The following is a 25,187-nucleotide window of genomic DNA, read 5'->3' as shown; positions in this document are numbered from 1 at the left end:
TTTGGGCATTGCTTGGCGAGTACACTCATTTTGTATATTCTATCATCATTATTATTATTATTATTATTTTCCCTTCCTTTTCTGTTCTATTAAACTCTTTATCTCAGCCCATAAGTTTTCTCACTCTTACCCTTCCGATTCTCTCCCTGTCCCACTGTGGGGTGGGGGGCGTGGGGAGTGAGCAAGCAGCTGTGTGGTGTTTGGCTGCCTGCCGGGTTAAACCACAACAATTACATACAGGGAACTTAAGTAAAGCAAAGATGGCCCTTTGATTTTCTTGTCCTTGTCAAGCAATAATATTCCTCAGTAGCCTCAGATCAAGATATACTCACATTTTCAATCCCTTCCAAGCTAGATTACAGTGACAACTCTTCAAAATATGTTCAATCAGTATACTAATACAGAAAACCTTAACAAGCATTAAGAAAAATGCCAGAAGAAGTTTTTCTTCATTTCTTATCCTGGATAAAATATGTTTTTGCACCAGCTTTTTAAGAGGACTTACGACGTACGTCTTTAAAGGTCATCAGGTACAGATCTATTTGGACCTAACGGCAGCGTGTTCAGAAGGAAAGGGAACAGTCTCTTATCCCATGCAACAAGGCCTGATAATGTTCCTCCGCATATCCCACAAGGGTACCACAAGACAGAACTCCTGCCACTGCTACCTTCAGTCCTCCCCAGATACAAGTTTCTAGGTTCATTCTTGAAAGAAGACAGTATTGAACAACAGATTAGCTTCCTATATAGATATAGACAATATCTAGACGTCTTCACTCGCTCAAATAAATAGCATTCAGAGAAGTGGGTGGTGACCTGTATCACGTTCTTGGGCTCTGGAAAGTACTTAAAACCTTACCTGCGACACGAACCAGCAGTCTGAGAGACTTGTTTTTCCCCATAAAACCTGTATCAAAATTCAAATTATCTACAACATTCATCCTCACAACTGAATTTTAAGGTCAGCAGCAAATTCCAATTTAAAGCCACTTTCCACTAAAACTTTCAATATGGATCTCAAATTTAAAATCTTTAAGTTCCATGTTGCCTTTTTTAACACAGATTTAACTCACATTTTGGAGCAGCAACCTCTGTGGTTTCCCTTAACAGTCAGTACTGAACAGTTACACAGCCTATATTCAAGAAAACTCAAATAAAATAAAAAACCAGAAAGGGAGTTCTTTGTCACTGACCTCCATGTCCCACATGCAAGTACTGGTACCAATGAAGACATACAACTGCCAGGTCTTGGAGTAGCCTCCATAGCACTGTAATAGTCTAGAGATATAGTGGACTTTTTTCCCTCCTCCCAGAAGGCGAAAGAGACCATCACAACCACGTTTTCAAGGAAAGGACAAAACAGAAAAAGGAAAGGGAAGGTAGGAATAAGAGAGAACAAGAAGCCACCCAATTGACTCAGCACTATGTCTTATCTCCCACTACCCAGTTACTGTAAATTCAGGCAAGAGCAAGCTAATCCAACCACAATTGAAGACTAACTTAGCATTGCCAGACCTGTGTGCCCCATTCCCAAACAAGAATAAGTTCCCATAAGCAGTTTTGTGGTTTTGAGTTTGAAATTTAAATCAACCTTAAAAATATCATGGAGACAACAGTGGCCCTAATGAATGGCTGCCTCAGTTTTAATACTTCTAAAATAAATAATTCAAAATAATAGCAATAATAATTTTTAAATCATCCTGAAATTTTTGTTTTGTTAGCTAATGCAACAGTAGTATATATTTTGCTTATTTATTAAAAAACATAAATGTTGATTTACACAATTAAGAATTACTGATATTTTCTGGGACAACCGTGCTAGCTGTGTAATGTAAGTCTACTGCACAAGACTCAACCCCATACTAAATTGAGAAACAATTCTTTCGGCATACAAAGTAGTTTGGGCACACAGATAAGTGATTCTGCTGAAATACAATTTCCTTCACAAATTGCAATTGAACGTTTTTGTTTGTTTTATAGTGGGTTCTGAAATGATCTGGAGTTGAAAAGCATGAAACCTTCATCTTTTTTCCTTTTTGGGCTATGAGCAAACACAAAATGCGAGGAGATGAGGCCAGCTACTCCGAAAACCTTGAAGAAAAAAAAGGTAGCAGAACATCTACACAGAAAGGTAACAATATCTCACTGCATACAGTTTCTGTACTAAGCGCAAATTCCTGTATTCAACATCTGCTTGTTATTTAATCAGGTATATCTAAACCAAATTTTATTAAAACTGTTAGAAAATGCTGTCTTTAATAAAATTATTCTTGTGATTTGGGTAGGGCTTTGGTTTTTTGAAAATGGAAATCTGGTTAAACTCAAAATGTGCCAATCTAGCTCAATATATTTTAGTGAACAACTCTAAAGGACAATTATTGCATTGCATACTGCACAATGCATTACATTTTGGACACAGTATTTTTCATACTCAAGCACTAGTTTTATATTCATTATATAAATCAATTTGTTATTAAAACTATTTTGCTATCAGAAAAACAAACATCTGTGCTTGTTTTTTAAATAGTCTAATGCTTTCCTTCTTTCCAAGAGAAGAAATTTAAGCAAAAACTGAGCTACTTAACTAAATATAGCTGGAATTAAGAGTATCATCTTTCATGACCTTACCAATATAGCTCTGTCTTAAAACCCATTAGAATAACCTGATGAACACATATCATCAAATAAATGCAGTCATTTCAAAATATCGTTTTCACAACACTCTGGAAGAAATGTGAAGGTTAACGAAAATTCTCATGTAATCATTGGCATCTAAATTTGGTGATATGAACTGTGCCAAGCGAGAGTATGGAGGAAGACAGGGGGGAAAAAGAGACTACCCTTCAGTTCCTATTATTTAGGTGCTCTGAATAGTATGTCAGTTATACACCCAGTGCAGATCAAGTGGCATGCAGGAAACCAGGACTGCTTTACAGGAAGGCAAGCTATGATTTTCTACAGAGGGATTCCTCAACCAACAAGTATAAAAAAAACCCTTCAGAAATTAAACATCTAAATGGCAAGCACCTAAAGCAAGTGTTTGAGAACAGCTATAAATCAATAACCTTGCAAGGGTAGTAGTAAGCTGGTATGTTTCAAAGCATGTGATAATAAAATTCAAGAACAACTTGGGAAAAAACTTCATGGTCACAGTGAAAACAATGAACAGATTAAGAATTCAACTATTTCAATTTATTTTGTGAAGCTGGATAAAACTGAATGATCAGAACTCCAAATGAATCTCCAAATATAATTCTGAAATTACATTAATACAATCTATTATATTAATACCACCACATTTTGAGATTACTACACTCTTATATAGCATAACAGAAATAAAAACAAAGTTTACCGAAATCAGCTGGGTAACTAAACCTCCAACATCTAATAAACAATATATTAAATAAGAAATAAACAAAAATCATAAGATGAGATGTGCATCAGTGGTTAAATGAATCCAGTGGAAAAAAAAATAATTAAGGAGAAGAGGTACGCTTAACTTAAGAAGGGATAGGGACATTAACCAAACTTACTTCCTGTTCATGAGATGTCTGATTAATGAATGCATGCTTTGTGAAATTCATCTCTTTACCGTCTATCTTCCTAACAACATCATATACTTTTCTGACCTTGAACACCTGACTTCTTGGAGTTTTATTTCCATTGTAGCCCATGTCATTTCCATTACTGGGAGAGGATGGGCCAATGCGAAAGACATGGCAAAATATCCTCACGATCCTTAAGAGACTCTTCATTTGAGCTTCATAATTACTTGACAAGCTGGGGGAAAAAATGGAATATTTAAGTTTCTTTTCCTAGATTAAACAGTTTAGTATATTAAGGAGTAAGCAATCTAATGGTAGGGTTTGACACATGCTGAAAAAACTCTAAGCTTTAAACCCTAATGAATTTTAACTTTCCTGCACCAGCCCCAAAGTCAAATATAAGCACTATAATTTTACTAACATGTACTCATAATTTTAACTAAAAGTGAAATAAGAACAGCAAATTCCAGATCTTGCAAAATACTTCATTTGTTTTTACACACATGTACACTTCCTATGAACCGCTGGTAGGAAATTCAACTTACTACAGTAAGGATCTCGATGTATGAAACAAATTGGGATATCCACATGAAAAATGTTTTTCAATCCAGAAAAGATAGCATTCAATGGTAAAAGCGTACTGAATAATCAGATATGCTGCCACAGCCCATCCTCACCTAGCTGTTATCCTAAATGCCCATTAACTACCTCAATCAGACAAGGGATCAGGATGGTAAAGATGCCACTATTTCTACTCAAGAAAAACATCATCTAAAAGATACTACACAAAAGCACCACTATGTTATTTATTTATCCAATAAATATATTAGAAGTTTTATGTCTTCTTAACTGAATTGGCCAACACTGAACTCTGTACTGATACAGTGTAGAATATGAGATATTCATGAGTTCATGCACAAGCAGAACATTCTCCACCAAATTTGACTTGGTTTTCTTTCTTTAAACCCCAAGTAGTAAGAATTCTTCTGTCTTGAACACATAACAAAAAATGCAAGAAATCAAAACTTTTTCTACTGAACTCTACTCACTTATAAGTACATATTCAATTCTATTCTTAAAGTACTTGTAACTTAAAAGCATGCTTTCTAACTGTAAGATCAGTATGCACCAGAAAACTGACATCTTAGAGGATGCTGTAAACCTCTGATGCTCTGTTAATTCACAAATCTGAAACACAGCTAGTTGTAACATCACAGTTATCGTGACCTCACTCTCCCTAAGGCATGGGTAAAAGCAAAAGACCTATTTGTTTTCAGCACTACATTTTAATGACTGTCAGTGAGGTGTTAATTTTAAAAAGCCACATACTAACAATTTTACTGAACTGATATACAAAGTACAACTTTCTTGTCACAATCTAGACTTTAACCAGAGAAGTTTTCAGTAAATCGAGATAAGAAAGGAACACAAAGAGCAAACAGTGCAACAGTAGGCATGTTAAGTTCTTAACCAGGTAAAGAAAATCCCCTGACTAGCAGGCTGTAACTGTATTACCAGAATTGTATTACCAGAATTTGTGGTCACAGCCACAAATTAGCATTTGTAAAATCTTTGCTTATATATCACAAGAATCTATGTATTACCAGAATTGTATTACCAGAATTTGTGGTCACAGCCACAAATTAGCATTTGTAAAATCTTTGCTTATATATCACAAGAATCTATGAATAAAAGAAGCTAACTCAAGAAGCTAAGTTAAGTATTGAAAAAAAAAAATTTCGATTGAGATTTATCACCCCTCAGCAGCAGTGAAATTTCAAATTAAATCTGCTGGTCTCCAGGAAGAGGACCCACATACATAGGAAGACCTTAAAGTGCTTTTAATAGTTTACTGAAGCTTTTACTAGCATGTTTGTAAACATTCAGCTAGGCTCAATCTGCATCAGCAAGACCAAATCATGTCACACTACAATTATTTCTTGGAAAGAGGAAATATGCGATGGAGGTAATGCTAACTGAACAGGCTCCTTGCTGGTATTCAAGGCAGAAGTCCTCAGGCAGAAGCCTGGTGGCACTCCTGGCTACCTGCTAGAAGCATTACAAAAAACAACTTCAGACACTTTTGAACTAAACAACAAACAAACCCAACAGCAATGGGCTGCGGGTTAGCACCCAGGAAACTAACAGTGATGATACTAGTTCAGCCATGCAAGAGTATCATTACTAGAGGTTTTCATGTACAGAGTGCATTCTACACACTATTTGTTGGAAGGAGGAGAGGAAAGAGGCCCAAGCTCAGTGAGTCTATATTCACCAAGTACTACCTTCATCCTCATTATGTTAATAATAAAGCAACTGAGAAATACTTAGTTGAAGTAGAGATTGAAGCCTCTGACAAGGAACAGAATTGGAGAGAACGGAGACACAGTTCTTGTGAAACTGTATCTTGTGATAGAAAAAGAAAATAATTCCATTTCCCTTGTGACATATTACAAAGTAGCAAAGAGAAGTGGGCCAGTAAGAGTCCACAGGACATCTTAAGTACAGGTATCTCTGGAAATGCCTGATCAATCCAACACAATGCAAAGCTTCCAACTTGTCTTCAGCCTCCGCTACTCAACCCACATGCAGCAGTACAGGAGTATACACCAGCCCAAATTCAGAGACAGTACAGGCATGTAAGTACTGTTTCCATAGCCATACTGAGGGAGCATTGCTCAATACAGAGGAGCAATAACAGTGATAAATCAAATCTAAACACACGATCAGTTTAATTTATCTCTGAAGATACTGAAATAGAAGCAAATACTGCCTCATATGACCTAATCCAGCTATCACGACTTCTGATAATGTCCCCATACAAAGCAAGTTTGAAACCCTTTCCTGCAGAACTGTTTTGCACTTTATCACAGTTTATTTGTGGGAGATCTATTGGCTCTAATGAAGCCTGGAGACAGAAGGAATGTGTTGCAAGTTAAGCTGATTACACACTGAAGCCCAACAACAGCTAAAGTTCTTCAAAAAGTTATCTTTGCAGCAACAAAATGTCATTAATGTGTCTATGCACTTTAACACCAAACATTTGAGGGGTTTAAGTCTTTTATGCTCATTCATTGAGGCGAACACCCACCAGAACAAGAATGTGATTAATGGCGTCATGAATTTCCTAGCATTGTCTAGGAGTTCTGACCTGCTCCATCCAAATTTAACATGACTGGTGGGGAAGAAAAAAAAAAAAGCACCTAAAACTAAGAATATATTATTTAGTCTCCATCTAACTGACGGGCTCCTCGCGCCCCGGCCCCAGTTGAAAAGAAGCATTCAAAGTCTTATTCATCTACAACCAATGCCGACAGGCCCCTCCAGTTACAGAACACTCTTAAACCTCTCTTCTCCAAAAAGCCATCCAGAACACATTAGTAAGGAACTTCCACTCCTGCCTTCAGGCTCTTGACTTCTTTCCAGAAAGATTTTCTCAGCTTCTAATAAAGCATAAAGGTTAGAGCAAATTCTGCTAGCTTTTGCAAACAGTAAAACGTTACTGGTGTTCCAACAGGTTACAGATGAGGCGTTTTGCACAAACTCCCTCAAACAGATGCCACAAAAACTAGGAAAGCATACTAGGAAAATATGCTTGCCTATTTTATGTGTTTCCCCAAGTAAGCGCTTCTTGCGTTGCTGAGACAGCACATTGGCAGATGAAGTTTTTGGTCTCATATATATTAGTAGCCACAGCAGGCAATCAGAGCCAGCAAACATGAGACAAGTGTCTGAAGTAACAAAACTCTGATCAAACATACTAAGAAAGCAGAAAAGTAAAGATGTGGAAGAGAAGAAAAAAGGAGAGGGGAAAAAAAAAAGGAATGATTGATAGTTGGTTAAAAAGCTTCCCTTTCTAGAGCTGACATAGCGAAATGAACCAAACAAAAAATACACTTCTCTGCAACTCAAGCTTCTAGGCACCAGCAGCTATACAAGGACACCTTAAGTCCCCGTGAAGACAGTGATCTAAACACACACTGTCATACAGAATCAGATTTAAGATCCATCTACTGCAGCATGTGCCCAGCATCAGATAGTTTAGATTACCAAAACTACTAAGTGGCACCAACTACCAGGTAGCTTATCAACCTACTTATTATCCTCTCAAACTTACCTAAGCAGTTTGTGACCATTTGTTGTAGCAACTTCAGCAAGACTTGTTAGGATTTTAAGATACTGACTTTCGCTCTGCTGAGACAAGTGTTCCAGAACTTGCCGCAACTGATACATTAAAACAAAAGAAATTACATAGTGTCATGGAGCATCAGATCAATGTTTAATTTAGAGCATTATCACCCAAGCATTAATATCTAGTAATATTAATGTACGTCTATATTGTCCAATGTCTAATCTAACCTCAGTTAATGTTTCATTATAATTTACAAGGATTACTGAAAACATATACATTCTAGTGTCAATGTATGTACTACAGGATATATAATATTATAGAATGCTATGAACGCTGAATGCTTAAGCATGTATTATTAATTCATAAGAACAACTTATTTTCATCTGAAAAATTAGTGGGATACATTTTCAACTTCTGAAAGCTAAGAGCATATTTTGAGTTTCATAATTCATAATTTACCTGTCTCCCCAGTTCACTCCTCGGTTGGTTTATGACACAGTGTAAATGAGCCTTGGATCCTAGAGTTTGCTCTCACTACCTTCATTTTTGCTCAAGATACTGAATGTCCTTCCTTGGATAAGAAGTCATACCCTGCTAATCAATAATTGTTATGATTACCCTCTTCTCAAAATTGTTCTTTTTGTTGCTAATACCATCACTTGGCTCACAAAGACTAGATGTTGCAAATGCTCACACACTGCCCTGTCTTCAGCTCCTTTGTTCTACACTTTTCTCTAGCCTAGACTTTTTTTTTGCAGATAAACTAACTCTTCACTGGCACTGCTTTTCCATGCATTTCTATTGTATCCTCATTTATTTCCTTCTCTCTCACTTTCAGAAAGTTCAGTAGTCCTTCTTACCTTCTCTTGTAGAAAGGTGGAAAGAAAAGGAATCTCATAAAGGTCATCTAGTCCAACACTCTGCCCCAAGGCAGGAGCACTTGTATCTGCGATCTAAACTGGCTTACCCAATTTGCTTGCCTGATTTTCAGATGTCTTCTACTCTGGAAGCCCTGCAGCTTCACTAACTGATCTCTTCTAATACTTCATTGTCCTTGACTATATGAAAGTTTTTCTCAAGGTTCAGCTGAATCTCTAGCTACAAATGGCTAAGGCAGTATCTTTCTCCCTGGAGTCTGTCGATAATTTTTCCAGTTTGTCAACAACATTTAAAATGCGAGTCCTGACTTTTAACATACATCCGGTCTCTTCATGTCATCACTTTCAGATAATATGGACTGGTCATTACCCAAGACTTTGGGGAGAACAGCTCAGACTTGGCCATAGAAAACCATACTTAAAATACGCTTCCATTTTGGCAATGAAGCATAACTATACAGTGTATTATCTAATATATATTATCTAATATATTTTGCATATCCTTGCATTCAGATCTTGTTTTTGCACACACCTCCACCATTACTCAGACAGACGAAACATTCATTTTTCTCGCTTACTGTCTTCACTTCTACAATATACGGTAATATGTTTTGCCATTTACCTTTCTGTAGAAAGTCTTTTTTGTTCCATGGTTTTAGTTCTTCAACTTTCTCTTTTATTTGAAATCATCTACACCATCTCCCCATGCTTCTAACATACACTTTGAGAATTCTCACCTGTCATTTTACTTTGTAAAACTCAACCCTGTCTCAGAAATTTAAACACTGTTTCTATATAGATTCATAAATCCTCAGTCTTCTAGTGAAAGTATTGTTCTCTGTGATCCCATTAAGAACTTCAAAAATCTAGCAAACCAAGTTCAGTGAAGTGGCAGCCAATACCTTACTAAATCTATTCTTTCTTCCTTTTTTTTTTTCAGATTTACAGTCTGTAAAATTGTTTGCAGTTATTTTCAAGCAAACAATATATTAAAAACCCACAGCTAGCTAGATTTGGAAAGGGAAAAAAACACCCCATGCTTCCTTCCCCCTACACAGTCAACAAACAAAAATTCTTTTCCTTGTTTTTTCTTTGCTTTACATTGCACTATCCCACAATAATAAAAGAAACAAGGTATAGAAGAACCACTGAAAAAGGAGCAGAATAGTTTAATCTACAGCAATAATAACCAAATGAAACTCTGGCTGCAATCTTTTACACTCTAATTGTACAAGGCAACTTCATACAGATGAGTGCTTATACTCTAAATGTTCAAATTCATTCTAGATGATTCAACCCTCAAGACACGTCTTAGAATGGGTATCTGCAGATAACCACTAAATGAAGGAAAACAGGTCCCATTACACAAAGCAATTATATATATATAGAATTCTCTACCAGCACCTTTGTATTGAAGCTTGCAACAGGTCTGCTCTTTCAATTCTTACACTATCTAGATCACTTCGCGAAATACGCAAAGTTAGAACACTAAATTAAAAGAGATCCTACGTTTAATCCCAAATTCTTGTGTTTAAAACTATGTGAACACTGTACATTTTCCATGGCCGAAAGAAAAGTACATAGTGGTCAACTCATATTAGTGTCCAACACTAATCAGGACACTCATATTAAGCAATCAGATCTCCACAACACAGACCGATCAGTAACTATAAAACACAAAACACATAATACTGTATTACCATGTTTTCCCGTAGATCTTCATTCTGCGTCATTTGAATTATTGTCTGGAAAAGTCGAGGATGGTATTGTATTAAGATTTCACAAGTCTCTCCATAACCACCCTAAAAAGCAATAGTTCAAAAACCATTTTAATTAAAAGAAACATTAGAAACTGGGGTTTATACTATTACAGGCATTAAACCTACAATTTTTTAAATGCTGAATGGAGAAATCCAATTCTAAAATACACTGAAGTTCATAACGTATCGAAGTTAGATATCACAAAACTTTCAGGAGAAGACAGAATCAAATTCTTTCAGTATATCGGCTCACATATATCTGCTCCCTTTCTTCTGTTTTTTGAAACACTTTCCTACTTAGAAAGCCAAAGTTAAATTTGAACAACACTTCACCTAACAATTTACCAGAGATTAAAAACAGTGCAATATTTAGCTTCTCTTCCCATTCCTGACGGATGACACACGTCTACCTAATTACACCCAGAGTCTAATCCTTCAAAACAAGTATTTTCCTAAAGGTTCATAAGGTACAAATACGACTTGTTAAAGGAAGAAACAGGATAAATCCATGAAAGGGTTCTTTAACTTTAAAATCAATACACAAGTATGATTCCACTTGTGCTTTAGATCAACAGCTCAGACTAACTCCACAACCTTTTGAGAAAAATGTTTTTTTGAAAGGACAGAACTTTAATTTGTGGTTTATTTGTATCAACTCTTATTTAACACAGTTGCATTTTTAAGCAGGCACCTAACACCTGAATACATATCAAATTCTACACTGGAAAAATGACCATGTAATGTATTGAATGCTGCAACTCCACAGGCTCCTCCTCTTCACATGACAGTTTACAACTCACTTCAGTGATAACAGATTCATTAAACAGATTCATTTAATTGTTGCCAAGAAATTAAGTATTAAAATTAAAACCACCCAGAATCCCCAAGAATTAATGAAAGCTCTTCAAAATCAAGGTAACACCATGTTGGCAAGAAGTATATGAATCCACAATTTCAGTCTTCTAAAAACATATATCTACTCTGAAAAGCAAACCTGTAAGCAAACAATAAAACCCTTGATGTAAAAGGAAAGAAAATATTTTGTTTTCTCCTTTTTTACCTAGTATCATGAACTTGTAAACTAGATGATCTCGTACACAGTAAAACCATCACTACAAAACAACAAACACTAGGTGTCACTACTCACACCTGAAAAAAGTTGACAGAATTTTGATGTATAAAGTGGTGCCCTAGGGACTGTAAAACTGGAGACTGAAGCAGACATTTGAAACACTAATCATAAAAAAAACCTAAGAATATACCAAGGATTATACCAAGGATTCCCAAACTTCGTAGTCAAATGGAGTTCGGCAAACTCTTTGTTCCTCATGGGCTCTAATCTTGCAAAGTTTTTAAAGATGTTAAAGATTTTTGCAAAGGGTACAAATTGGGAACCTGCCTGTAGGATCAATTTAATTCCAAAAAAAATTATTTTTGCATTTCTGTTTCACCAAAGGACTACCATCTTTCATAGGCCTTAAAAATAAAAAAGATAACACTGATCAGGTAACACTGTAGTAAATGACAGAAGTTCACAGAAAAAGAGTGTTGCTAACTCAATACCTGTACACAGAGATCCAGTGGAGTAATACCATTTTTGTCTGGTAAATATTTGGCTCCTCTCATCAAAAGAATTTGTGCCGTGTCTCTCTGACCATGGCTATTCAAAAGAAAAGAAGGAAAAGTTAATACAGCACTTATGCTCTACTATGAGGGATAAATCTGACTTTATTGTATCTAACAAAGAAAACCAACATAAGCTAGGAGAAAACAAATAGTTACGGTATGAAACTAAGCAGAAACACAGGATGGAAGATAATGCCACTTATATTGTTCTAATACCTTTCAAGGCCACTGCAGAAACACAGTGCAAAATTAGGTACAGCCCATTTATCAAGCCAGAGTCACCCTCATCAATCAGAAATCATTCACATTAGCCTAGGCTCAGAAATATGTATGAGCTGCATTTTGTGCAAAAAGGAGCTCTTTCTCAATTCACACCCTAATTTACTTCACAGAGAAAGTTTTCTCCACCGAGTTCTTTGTTCACTCCTACCAGATTTGGGGAAAAAAATAATCTAATTGTGCTTTAACATTAGTAAGATTTTTTTTTATTGATAAAACAACTTTTTTTGCACAAGAGTTCAATACATCTCTCTTGGCTCTACTTTCTTTTAACCAATACATGTGAATGTTTTGCCTAGCCTTTCTGCTGAAGAAAACGAGAAATTGGGTACCAATGATTAGATGTTGACTTCATTAAAAACACATTGAAAGACTAGTTAACTATTGCCTTCACCGATATTTAGTGCATATACTGACAAATGTAATACAGAAGTATCTAAAGGGTGAAATGAAAGACTGATACAAAAGACATAGCAATTAAGGTTACAGATACAAGTTTTTCAATGAAGTTTTACATCGCAAGCTAGTTTGCAGTGCGCTCTTTACGCAAATGTATGTAAGTATTTCCTGTCCTGGAACACACCAAGGCTGCCTGCACTAACAGTTCAGGAAGGGCACAGGAAAAGTGACAATTAACAGCTGAGGGGCAAGACATAGCTTCACTGGTCTCTCAATAGTTCCCAGCTGAATTCTCCTCATTCATGTCCTTCCAGCCGAGAAAACCAACAGGTTAATCTAATGTACCAGGCTTCATCCCAACACAAATGGAGTCAGCTACCAGATCTCAGAAAGGAGCTAAGACTAATGGCCTACTTGAAGCACCTCCTCACTGTAATTCTCTAGACTAAGTGCACAGCCCAACACCTTGAAAAAACAGGGGTTTCAAAGCCAGACTTTGAGCACCAATATCCTTTCTCCAGCCATAACCAGCCACTGCTACCACATCCTGCTCTCCGTGTCATCAGGGACCTATAACCCTTCTTCCCAGGTGGCAGCACCACCAATTGGCACTTCTGACAAGGAGACATTGACTTCTGCAACACACCCTGTTCATTCTATCCTGCCAGCTGCTCCAATTGTTAATTTCTAGAGGAACATCACCACTTGCAACACACTCCCTTCTCATGGAAAATCTCCAAGCCAAGGCAAGTTGCTTACTTCTTTTAAAGTGGATGCCAATACCAGTCCCTAAATCAAGCACCAAGGCATTCAATTAGCTAGCAGCTATTTATTCTCCACCTCCCTTCTTCTCAACTGCCAAGAAGTCAGCATACACTAGCTCCAGAGACCAGGGCTCCCACTACATAACTCTTGGCAGGCCACCAGGTCAGTCCAATTCTCCTTTTGTTTATATTAACATTTAATCATAGGTGAACTATTTAACCTGTAACCAGAACACAGGGGTTATAAAATTGTCAATGTTCTACCAAATAGCAGAAATGCTCCAATTAAAACAAAAGGTCATTTATCATATGTGATTAGTTTTGAAATAAAACTAAACTGTGAAGAAAACGGAACTGATCAAAGCAACAATATCATTTCAATTCAACATTGTAACTTTAAGGCATATATGCACATTTCATGTACACTGTAATACCATAATGTACATTAAAGAATAGTAAAACTTGCTTTATAAAAGGCTGCATTTTTAGTTTACTCAAAATCATCTAAGTTGGTAGATCTCATTTTTTCAGAAAAAAGTTCAGTAGTCATTGATTTATGACTCATGCTAGAATATGCACAGCTATGTGTTTAACATGTCTGTTAGAAAGAGGTATATAAGCCTGCAGTACTAAGACAAGTATTTAGATGAGTCAAACTACATTCAAACATGAGGCAAGATTAAATACCAGTCAGCTTTTACGTTTCCTAAATTTTGTGCTTTCTAATCATTAAACATTCAAGGTCAGATTGGACAGGGCTCCGAGCAACCTGATCTAGTTGAAGATGTCCCTGCCCATGGCAGGGGGGTTGGACTAGATGACCTTTAAAGGTCCCCTTCCAACCCAAACTACTCTATGATTCTATGATTGCAGAAGGTGGCAGGGGGCAGGAGGGGAATCAATTTCACTTTTAGCACAGTATTCAAAAGTTAAGAATATATACCTGCAAGCAAAATAGAGCGGAGTTGCCCCTGACACATTCGGCCTGTTGATATCCGCACCGCTGTCTAGCAAACACTGCACTGTCTAGAACAGAAGAAAATACCAGCATTAGAAAAAGTGCAACAGAAAAGTCTATTGGCTTGCAACTATTTAGTGTCATACATGTCTAATTACACTGAAGGATTTAATTTTCAGTAATGAATCTCAAAACCAAAATTCCTAAACACTATATGGAAAATCATGGCTGTCAGAGCTCATAAAGCTTCCTTTGAACTTCCCATTTTAATAACAATGCCTTTTACTGAACTTCAGCTAATCCCAAAGACCCCTGGAACTACAAGCCATTCAAAAAGGAAAACGACACTTTTTAGAGAAGTAAGCCTCAAGCTAGTGACAGCCATAAACAAGCTTATCATAAGCTGACTTTTTAAACACACACTAGAATGGGAAAAATAAGTAAGCAAATTCTAAAATACGGAAACATTGAGCAGACTCTCAAACAACTTTTGCTATACTCCAGTCACATCAAGTAGGTAAGTCTATAGATAACAGTTTCTCAGAATTTGGTCTTCCAAAGTAGAGCTCTGACAACGACAACAGAAAGGATCTGGGTAGAAAGATAATTTTTTTTGTACATAATCCTGGAGACAATCTGTATAATTCAAGATCACTACTCTACATGGCTGTAATGCAGTTCAAGTAAAGCATTTACTCTGAGAGTAAATAGTCAGCCCTAATGCAAGGCCAGGTCTAAAAATTATTCACACAGATCAGTAAAAGAAGAGTCTATGCGAACTTGTTTACTTCTAATGTTAAATATCTAACTGACCCAACCCTGTGTTCGTTTTTTATTCACAGTAAATTAAGATCATTTCAGATTTCAAAAGCACATAAGAGCTGGTACAATTATGAATCAAACACATTCTAAAAAGTAAGGAAGAACATTTTCAAATGTTTAACATTACATCAAAACCTGCAATCAACAAGGCAATAGTACTACAGAACAGCTGAATAGTATACAGTAAGTCACTTAAACTCCCATAAACACTGAGATCAATCATCTCCACAAGAATAAGTTAGTTGTTCCCATGGAAGTGTATGCAGTCAATACTAAGACAAACAATAGAGTCCTTCACACTTCTTACCATTATCATGTGCACGACTAGCCTGAAGTTTATAAAAAACCACACACACCACCACTGAGGCTTTACCCAATTCTTCACAAATCCAATGTGTTAATAAAATTTAGAAACTTACTGTCTTGTGTCCGTTTTGACAAGCTACATGAAGGGCTGTCTGTCCCATTGCATCTTCAACATCTACATTACTGACATGCTGAACAAGATCATGAAGCAATTCTGTTCGTCCATTGACAGCCAACCAATGAATCTAAGTACAAAATGATTATATGTTTCCTTTAGCAATGATGTAAGTATTTCATAAATAGGATTTTAGACTTCACTGTACTATCGTCAACATTTTCACAAAGAGATGCTTTTAACAATACTATCATATGCTTAGGTACTTTGATCACATCTTTTGATTCTTAAGGGCACTGGACACACAGCAGTTTTGTTTATTTACATGTAAAACAGCAGAAGCTTAAGAAATTAGAATCTTCAAATTCTTCATTCATTTTAAGAGCACCATGAGAATAAATAGCACTTACTGCAGTCAAGCCTTCATTATTGCAAATGTTGACATCTGCACTGTATTCCAGCAGCTTGCTCATACATTTCTTCTGGCTATTAACACAAGAATGCATTAAAACCCAGCCAGGGAAAACAATTTACGAAGACCAAGTATCTAATCAACGCTCCACTCATTCTAATTCATAACTGTACAAATCATAGCAGGTAGTTTTACTTTACAAGGAGTATGGTACTGAGCACGTGAAAAAGAGAAGTGATCATCAGTAGCACCTGACACTCATACAGTGCAAGTGTCACCTATGACAGCATAGGCCTAAAAACATAGTTGCGTAGCTGAATGTTGTTGTGGAAAGTGTAGAAGTGCTTAACCACTGCTCTAACAGTTTCAGTTCAGCATGAACTATGCTCTCAAGACAAGAAACTAGAGTTCAGCTAATGGAAATTCATGAAGTTCATCATCGTCGGTACACTTCAGTGAACACATTTATAGTACACCACTAAATCATTATTTAATGAGACACTCATAACTATGTAAATCTTCGACAAGTACAATAACTGCCTTAATGAAAGTAGGGGTGTTTTTCCTACTTCATGTTTTGTTTGGTCTTTTAACATGCTCTAATGCTCTAAGTGCTTTACCCTTTAGAGTTTATTCTTACTTTTCCTTTTTATTTGGTTCCTCTCACACCTTTCTCATGCCTCCTTTCCACATAACTGTCTCCTTTGTGTATTTCTGCATTTCATCATGTACCACTTCGCTGCTTCTTTCTCCCTCTCTTCCAAATACTCCTCCCCATACCTAAAAGCCACTAAACACTACCTCCTCCTCATGTGAAGTACCAGCTGTGATACAATTCAGGTACTGTAACACATACATGCTCTAAAAAGAAAAAGACAACATTACCAGCTGTGTGTTTCCACATACTACAATTCAAGAAATAAGATCTTAAAAGATCTTAAAAAGGTGCTTGCTCATTGTTTTGGGTTTTTCCCCCCTCTTCCAATATTGTGAAGGCAAACTTTGTATTTCTTTCCTTGTAGTAAAAATTTCCTTGGAGACACTATCTGAGAAAAATCTGAAATCTCTGAATCCTTCCAAACCCTCCACTGTCCTCTTCGAAATCTTTTCTTACTTAGCTAACTGGAAGGTGAATGCATCCCTTGTTCGATCACTGTTGTAAGAATCATTAAGCTCCTGCTTAACAGAAAACACTAAAATGACTGGCACTGAAATTGGCACTTCAGATATAACTTCCTATTTACATAAAATTATTTTCTGAATATTCCAAGCATGGATTTTAAACTTCACGTTCCCTGTAAGTATGCCATTTCTATTTTCAAAAGTGAAAACCAAAGTATTTTGTTTGAACTATGCAAAAATATTACAAAACATGTCAGCTCAAGTGCATTATGCACAAAACCTTTTTAAGAGTTTAAGAACTTTTTTCTTACCCATTCCTTGCTGCTAAATGAAGAGGTGTGCATCCTGAAATGTCCTGATAGTTTGGATTTGCCCCTTTTTTTAATAATAGAACAAGGCATTCAACTGATCCACAGCTAAGAACAAAGTAAGGAAGGGAAAAACTGTAACAAGGATATTTATAAACCAAATCTATATTGACATAAAGACAACAGCAATACTATGTACATATTAGATTCAGTAGAAAGTCTTAACACAAAACTGTTTTTATACCCTTATAGTTCAAATTACACAAAGTTAAAGGAAAGACACTCAAATGCAGCGAGAACTGACCATAACTTATATTAATAAATAGGTGCTAGTCTTCTATGTGATTTTAGTAACTTTAAAACCTAACAGTGAATCTTTAAGACCGCCAATTGTTTAAAACATAAACTGTTTAAAATGTTTTGCTTACTATTTCCTCTCACCTCCCTCATCTTTAATCTATTCACAGGACTGAATTTTCCATTAAATAACAATTCCAATATCATTTTTTTTGTTACACTTCAGTGTCTGGAAGTTACGTTTAAAAGTTTAAATATCAGAAAAATTCTAAAACGCATACAAATATTTCTTTGCTATTTGCTTTGAATTTGTAACGCCCTTTTACTTTTCTTCAGAATAATCAATGTCACCAAGAACACAAACTTTGCATTATATGTTTATCTTACTCCTGAACTCTTCAAGAGGAAGAGCTGATTGGGAGGATAAACATATAGTATTTTTGTATCCCTCATGAGCAGCTTATCCATTGTTACTAGTCTTCCCAATGACAGAACTGCTACACAACAACCCAAAGAAACTGAAGACCAGCTGCACAGCTAAGTGCAAAAACAGCATCCTGATGACCATTTAATGACAAAACAACTAGCCAAGATAAAAGAGAATCCAGAAACTAAGTGTAACACAATTTCTTGGGTTTTATGATCAATAATTACAGCTTTTCAAAGATACTTCTAAGATGTATGCTAAAAATCTACTTGCGTTTTTTCTTTAAGTACTTTCTTAAGCAAATTTTATATAAGCAGCATGTAATTCTGAGATGGAATGTTTGGGAAACAGGTATTTCTAAACAGTCTGCTTAGAAAGCTGGAACTTCTACCTTTATTGTGCCCAAATACCTGCTATTTTATGCAATACTACTACTATTTCTTTTATTTTTACTTTTTTAAAACAGTTTAAATGTAAGAACTTTCAAGATATTTAAAATGGGACCCAAATACAGAACATTCATTCATTAGTTTAAAGTTTAGTTTCTTGAAAGGCCATTTCAAAAAAAAAAACAAACCACTATCTGGTTCATTTCTATTAAGGTTATGTTAATCTGGCTGTTTCTTGGCAATATAGATTTATCCCCACTGAAGAGCTAAATAAATAATAAATAATCTACATCACGGATTTGAAATTTGCATTTAAGTCCTTTATCCAGGACACAAATATTTATTAGAAGTGGCCAAGTTATATCCCCTTAAGTTATGGTCACATGAAGTACTTTGGAACAGCTGCTTCCAATTGTTTTAGAATACTTTAAAAACAAGCAGCACCTGAAGACAAGGTTTCCCTAAATCTACAAAGGCAAGAGTAACCCAGCTATACAGGATACACATAATGGCTACACTTCTTCAGAGACTGAGATTTCACAGAAAGGCAAAAAAGTATTCACCAAGACTTCCAAGAATTTGGAAAGCCATTTGATATCATGTGTAAAACCTGTCCTCTCAATGAGGCAGGCACATTGCTAAAAGAACAAACAAAATAACAAAAAAGTGTAAAAACAAAATGTTTACTGATACTACAGAGTTTTCCAGCTTACATTGGTGCCTTAGATTTGTGGTAATACTTTCATTGTTAACTTCTGGACTGGACTCAAGTAATTCTTACTTTGCTGCAATATGAAGCAAACTTCTCTTCACACGTCCAAATGCATAATTCACATCAAATTTTGAATTTGATAGCAGCTCTGAGACAGACCTTCAAACAGAAATATAACTTTAATTAAAAAATAGCTCACAATATCCAAGCAAAGTATATATTGTAACTTGCACACAAGTATGCTATTTCTTACTTGATCATCATTTCTTTTCCCTCCAACTAATTTCTGAACAAGAGATCCAACAGCTTTCAAGCATTTGCATATTAACAGTACTTTTACTCTTTCACTTCTTACTTGTACATAAAAAATGAACTGTGACACTGGGCAACTGTTTCAAATGTAAACAAGTAAGAATTACACCAGATGGCCAAATCACTTCTTTAAAAATATGGTAAACAAGTATAGTAATAGCTTTGGTTTGAAAAACAATAAATTCAAGTATATTAATAGCTTTGGTTTGAAAAACAATAAATTCCCATTTTCCTCCTTATTGCAACACAGACACCCTAACCAGATAACCAGCAGCTTTCCCAAACACAGGCAAAGTTCAGAAGGAAGACTGGTATGTGAAATCATCATGATGAAGTAGGACACATGATATGCCAATAGGATAAGAAATTTAAATAGGACCCTTCAAGCCCTAATGAATTAGCAAAGACAAAATATTAGTTAAGAAAATATTTCAAAATAGGTAAAACTGCAAGCGAATTGGTGATTTCAACCTCCAGTAATGAGCTGATCACATAATTTAAAACCCTTGCACCACACAATACCAACAAGATGCTATGTAGCAGAACAAATGTTTATCCGGAGTAGATAAACAGTTTATAGTTTCAGTAAGAGTTACTACCTGCTTGCCTACAAAACTCAGCAGAAGGTAGCACCACTTAACTGGTACTATACAGCCCCCAGGTCCCAATCACTTTGAAGACTACTGGGTAAGAGGAACAGCTGCTCATCTGAGGAATCCCAGAAGTATCAATCTCATTGTCCAACTCTTATTCCATGTCTTTCTAAGACATCTAATGACACTAAGAGCTTCTATGCCATCAATAAACACACACTCAGAGCTACAACCCAGTTACAAAACAATGCTTTTGTTCTTATCCTAGGACAAATTTCTCTATGTGCATCAACAGAACAAATCCCAGCTCCAGTCTATGGCATAAAATAAAACAAGTCTCAGGTAAGAATATGCTGGGATGCATACAGTCAGTGACTAACTTCAGCTACAGAAGCTATCTCAGCAATTCAGCAGCAGAACTCCCAAGAGTGCTCTAGCAGCTACACTCTAGCAAACATGCCATTTTTTCGGACCTTAAAAAAAAAAAAAAAAAGAAATTTAAAGAAGCTCTCACCTGTGCTGGTCAGCCATAACCATCGGCATTAGTGTATAGACAGCAGTTTCATTATCTGTGAAGAAATTAAGTTACTCTGTTATCATAAAGAAGTCTTTTATGTAAAATAAATTCATTAGCAACTCTTATTTACCTTTTAATATGTCCATTGTTCAACAGATCATTCTTTTTACATAGGTTATACGTACCTAAAGTTTCATTATAAAGACAAAGCCACCATACTTAGATAGAAGAGGTAATCAACAGGATTGCAATACACGAAATTTAAATGTGGCTTTTTTTCTTTTACAAAGTAATAATTACAGAATTTTCAATGGAGCATCAATTTCTTTAAATTGACAATTCTTTTACTCAAGTCAAAGTACTTAAGACATGCGCGTTAACAAAAAAGAAGTAAACAGATTATTTGAAAAAGAAGGAAATTTCCTGTGTTCCAAGGTGACTTGCATAGTCCTGATACCTATGAGTTTGTAAAAGTGATTTCTTTAAACTAAGTTACTCCATAACTATTCATTTTTGTCTCTAAAGTTGAATACCCGAATGCAGTAAGTTTCATCTTCATTTCTAATCAGTTTCATATTCCATGTTTGAAGGCAATGGAAAAAGGCCAGAACACAAAGATCCAAGTCAATGGTGGGACCAGACTGACATTCAGCTGTACAGTCTCTGTCAGTACTACTGTGCACACACCAGCACACTGCATGGGTATGACATGCCTGTTTCATCACTTACAGACTTTCTGAAGTAAGATACTATTTTTAAAGAATTAATTTGACAAAACTTAAAAGACTTTAATGTATAATATTAATGTACAATAATTATTATTAATTATTATTGATGTATAATGATTCTATTTTCTAGCTTGAAGCAAACTACCCATTGTTGGGAGTACAATCTCCACAGACTCTTCACGTAGATGCCAGCTTATGACAGGAGGGACTACACTTTCTGAGAACCCAGGTATATGGTTCCAGGATATGGAAATACAGGACTGTTCTCGAAAAACTTTTATTTTGAACCTTTTCCTCATCATCTTAATTGATCCAAATATCAAAGTTGCAAAGCAATCAGAACAGGAAGAATTAAAACAGACCCAAACAAGTGTAGCTTCTCATATCTTTTACATACGATGCTTCTATACATTCACTACTTCCACTAGATAGGCAAGCTGACATTTACCAAATATTAAACAAAGAATTCTTCAGAGTTATCAAGTGGAGTCAGAGAAACCCTTACCATGCTGCAGCTATGCTATTAATTATTATTCTACAGTGCTCCAAGATTAGTGCTGCTACCCACTCTTTGAAGCAGTCTGTCTGTAGCTACCAAAAGAAAGAAGCAATGCTAGTCTAGCATTACCTTTGAACACTGAAAAGAGGTAAGCCATATTCAAATTACATTAATTCTGTTATTTATAAAAAATAATTTTAAAAAACCCCAATGTTGCTTACAGTGAACACATGGTAGAAGAGACTCCTAAAGGCCTCTCAAAACACCAAATGATGTTTCAAAGCTGCAGAGAGTAATTCTAACCATCAACAAGTTCAAGAGTTTGCACTGTCTATAGATTGTTCCTTATGGCAGAGCTCTGTGAGCATCAGATAACTCCATCCCCAACACGCACCTCTAGAATCTGACTGCTGGGGGCAAGGTAGGGGCAGGCTGGGAAGGAAGGGACACAAGCAGAGGGAGAGTCCTGGAAATAAAATTAAATAGATGCTAAACAAGTATCAATTGTGGAAAAGATCTGATCATTTTTTAAAAATGTATCCATGATTAGCTCCCAGTATATACAAATGAAAAAAAACTTTCTTGCTTGAGCTCTGTTCCACAGATCTCTTGGCAGGAAGATAAAGCTCTCCAACTGAAACAAAAAACAGAACTTCAGAACGTCAACTAAATCTGAGCATGACATCCTTACATATTCTCACAATCTATTAAAGAGAAGAGGCCAAAAAAAAAAAAATGCTTTAAATATACCAGCACACTTAACTGAAATGCTTAATATTGATCCTAGTTAAATTTAACTATATTGGAAGTATAGTGATCTAGAAAAAGACAGTAGTTAAATATGAGTGTAGCTGGGCCATAAAAGGTGTTTATAGTATAGCTAAAAAACTAAGCCCTTTGCTATTCTATTAACAGAATCTACACTGTGGAGCATATGCAGATTTTCCCAGAGCTTTTCTGTACAGAAATAATTAAAAGGGTGTGGGACTAAGGAGCTTTTGTGCCTATTTTTGGTAAATATTATCCCTATTCATAAACAAACTCCTACTGATTTAAGGTACAAGTACATGACACCAGGGACAGAAAAAGCGTTATACACTTCAGAACTTATTTGTTATCTAATTTGCTTACATTTCAAGTCATGAATACCTAAAGACAAAAAAGCACCCAAAATGCAGAGTCAGAGGCAATAAAGGGCCTAAAACCTACAACTTCGGGCTGCAAGGCCTAGTTTTCAGGCACTGAGCCTTAACAGTAGAATCCAGAAATTTGTGTCAAGCTCTTAAGTGCCCAAAAAAAAACCTGCGGAAGGATACTTCAGAAGAGTGATGAAAAAAACAATACTACTTCCTACTGGCAAGGTCAGCCCAGGGTATTCACTAGCACTGGACTCAGGTGTTAATGTTTGCTTTAAAAAAAAAAAAAAATCACTTAAAATTCATCATCTAGAATCCTGCCCTGACACGATACACTTAATATTTTATTTCATAAGAGATATTGGCTTGAATTTGGCAGAGATCACAATCTTAAAGAAGTGTCAGCACCATCCATAGAATACCCTAATGACTACAGCACAGGCAAAGGAAGTTAAATACCTGAACTTAGTGCCTTCTTCAGCATAAGGAAGTTCAAACATACATCTCCATTTCCTAAGACAGTACTATGACTCTTAGTTTAAGGATGGAGAGGTAAACTGTGTACCTTTCAAATTAAAGCTATTCAAATGTATGTGGGGAAAAAAAAAGTCATAATTCAAGAGGCCAGATAGAGCGCACAAGAAGCCACCAAACCGCGTGCCATACTAGATTGGTGGTATTTTCTAAGCTGATCCTGTCAGGACATGTTTGGAGCAAAACACTAAAACCCAAACCTGCTTCTCAAGAAGAGTTTGGGCAGGCCTGCATAAACCTAGGTCAAGAAAGAAGACACGTAATGAGCTAAGATGTACCCAAAGCTAGATGGCCATTGAACAGAACATTTATTGGAATGTAATTTGAGACTTCAGTGCCTGAACTCCATTTAACTCCTTATTTCAATCCGGCTGTGATTTGTTTCATGTAATTCTTAGAGAATACATAGGATTGACATTCCTTCTGCTCTACAGGGCATGAGAAGTACTTGTTCTGGAGGTCACAGGACTTGCACTTGCACTGCCACAGACATAATTACTCTGAAGTGTAAGATAATAACGCCCAAGACAGGAAGAAAACAGCTGAACTCAAATTCAGAATGAATTTGCCTGCACTAGTACTGGAGTAAATTTAAAGCAGCTCCAACCGGCACAGGTTGTGCTAAGCATTATTTATATTACCATCATCAATTAGTTAAACTGGTGCTACTATGTTATTTCTGTAAGTCTGAGCTTACATTAACAGTATTACATCAGTTTTCACTGCTGCCGTTCAAGAGCTTAAAAGCAGCAGCAAAATCCGTCTGAAACTTCTCTGTCATTTTGTGAAATTTATGAGCAGCTGCACTGGCAAACACTGAAACTGTTGACAGGTGACAATAAGGAAAGGGTGTAGCAGCTCAGCGTAGGTGGAAGTCCATGTGCAGCAGCCAGGAAGGCCGAACAGGGAACGCATAAAGAAAACAGAATATTACTCTCTTTCCTCCACCACCGGAGATGAAAGCTGGCAGACAGACATCCAAAGACTCGACTGTAAAAATAAACTCTGAAGAAAGCACAATGAGAGCGCATGACTCACAGGAACAGAAACTTTTGCATATCCAAAAGCTTTTGCAGGGGTAGTCTTCCCAAAGGCTGGACCTGGCTGGAACACTAAACTACTTGCCATAAGAGCCTGAAGCTGTATTTTCAAGTCCATCCCGATATCGGGTGGCTAGCACCCATGAGAAGTAGTTTAGAGCCAAAAAAATTAGGCTGTGACAGTGACAGAGACTTACAACACTTTTTCAAACAAAATTCAGCACTATCAAAAGAAAACCCAACAAAGATTTGTCATCACTAGCGTGTCATCAATGAAGCATCTAACAAAGGATTTAAAAACGGATAAAAAGGGAGTCCAGCACCCCAGAACACTCGCTCGCCCGGGCCCAGGGCGGCAGCAGCGGGCAGAGGCATCCCACGCCCTGTGACAGACACCCCGGGACACCGGCGAAAGGAAGGGGACGGGGAAGTCGTTGCTGTTGTTGTTATCGCCATTACAAATAAAAAAGCTCCTGGGAGGGGGAGGGAGGGAGCCGGTTTCCATTCTCCCGAGTCGCCTTGCCAGGCGGGACCACGCTACGGCCCCCGGCTCAGCTCACTCCCACCGGGCCGGGTG

The 25,187-nt window shown here is 36.5% G+C and overlaps 1 protein-coding gene across 1 annotated transcript; it reads right to left on the bottom strand.

The window, feature by feature from the left end:
• Positions 1-3,533: 3,533 nt before the first annotated feature.
• Positions 3,534-22,219, bottom strand: LOC104077057 (E3 ubiquitin-protein ligase HACE1; the record flags this gene model as incomplete). The annotated part of the gene is made up of 11 exons (XM_009578153.1): positions 22,204-22,219; positions 20,671-20,725; positions 19,321-19,410; positions 17,430-17,534; positions 15,995-16,070; positions 15,583-15,714; positions 14,327-14,409; positions 11,879-11,975; positions 10,256-10,357; positions 7,663-7,769; positions 3,534-3,780 (listed from the first exon to the last, which is right to left on the bottom strand). Coding segments are annotated over exons 2-11 (1,068 nt in total), but the record flags the coding sequence as incomplete, so codon positions are not given.
• Between the last annotated feature and the right edge of the window lie 2,968 nt (positions 22,220-25,187).

This window comes from Fulmarus glacialis, unplaced genomic scaffold, assembly GCF_000690835.1.
Source record: "Fulmarus glacialis isolate BGI_N327 unplaced genomic scaffold, ASM69083v1 scaffold49355, whole genome shotgun sequence".
In the NCBI taxonomy this organism is placed as follows: Eukaryota; Metazoa; Chordata; class Aves; order Procellariiformes; family Procellariidae; genus Fulmarus; species Fulmarus glacialis.
This window is presented reverse-complemented; position numbering and strand designations above follow the sequence as displayed.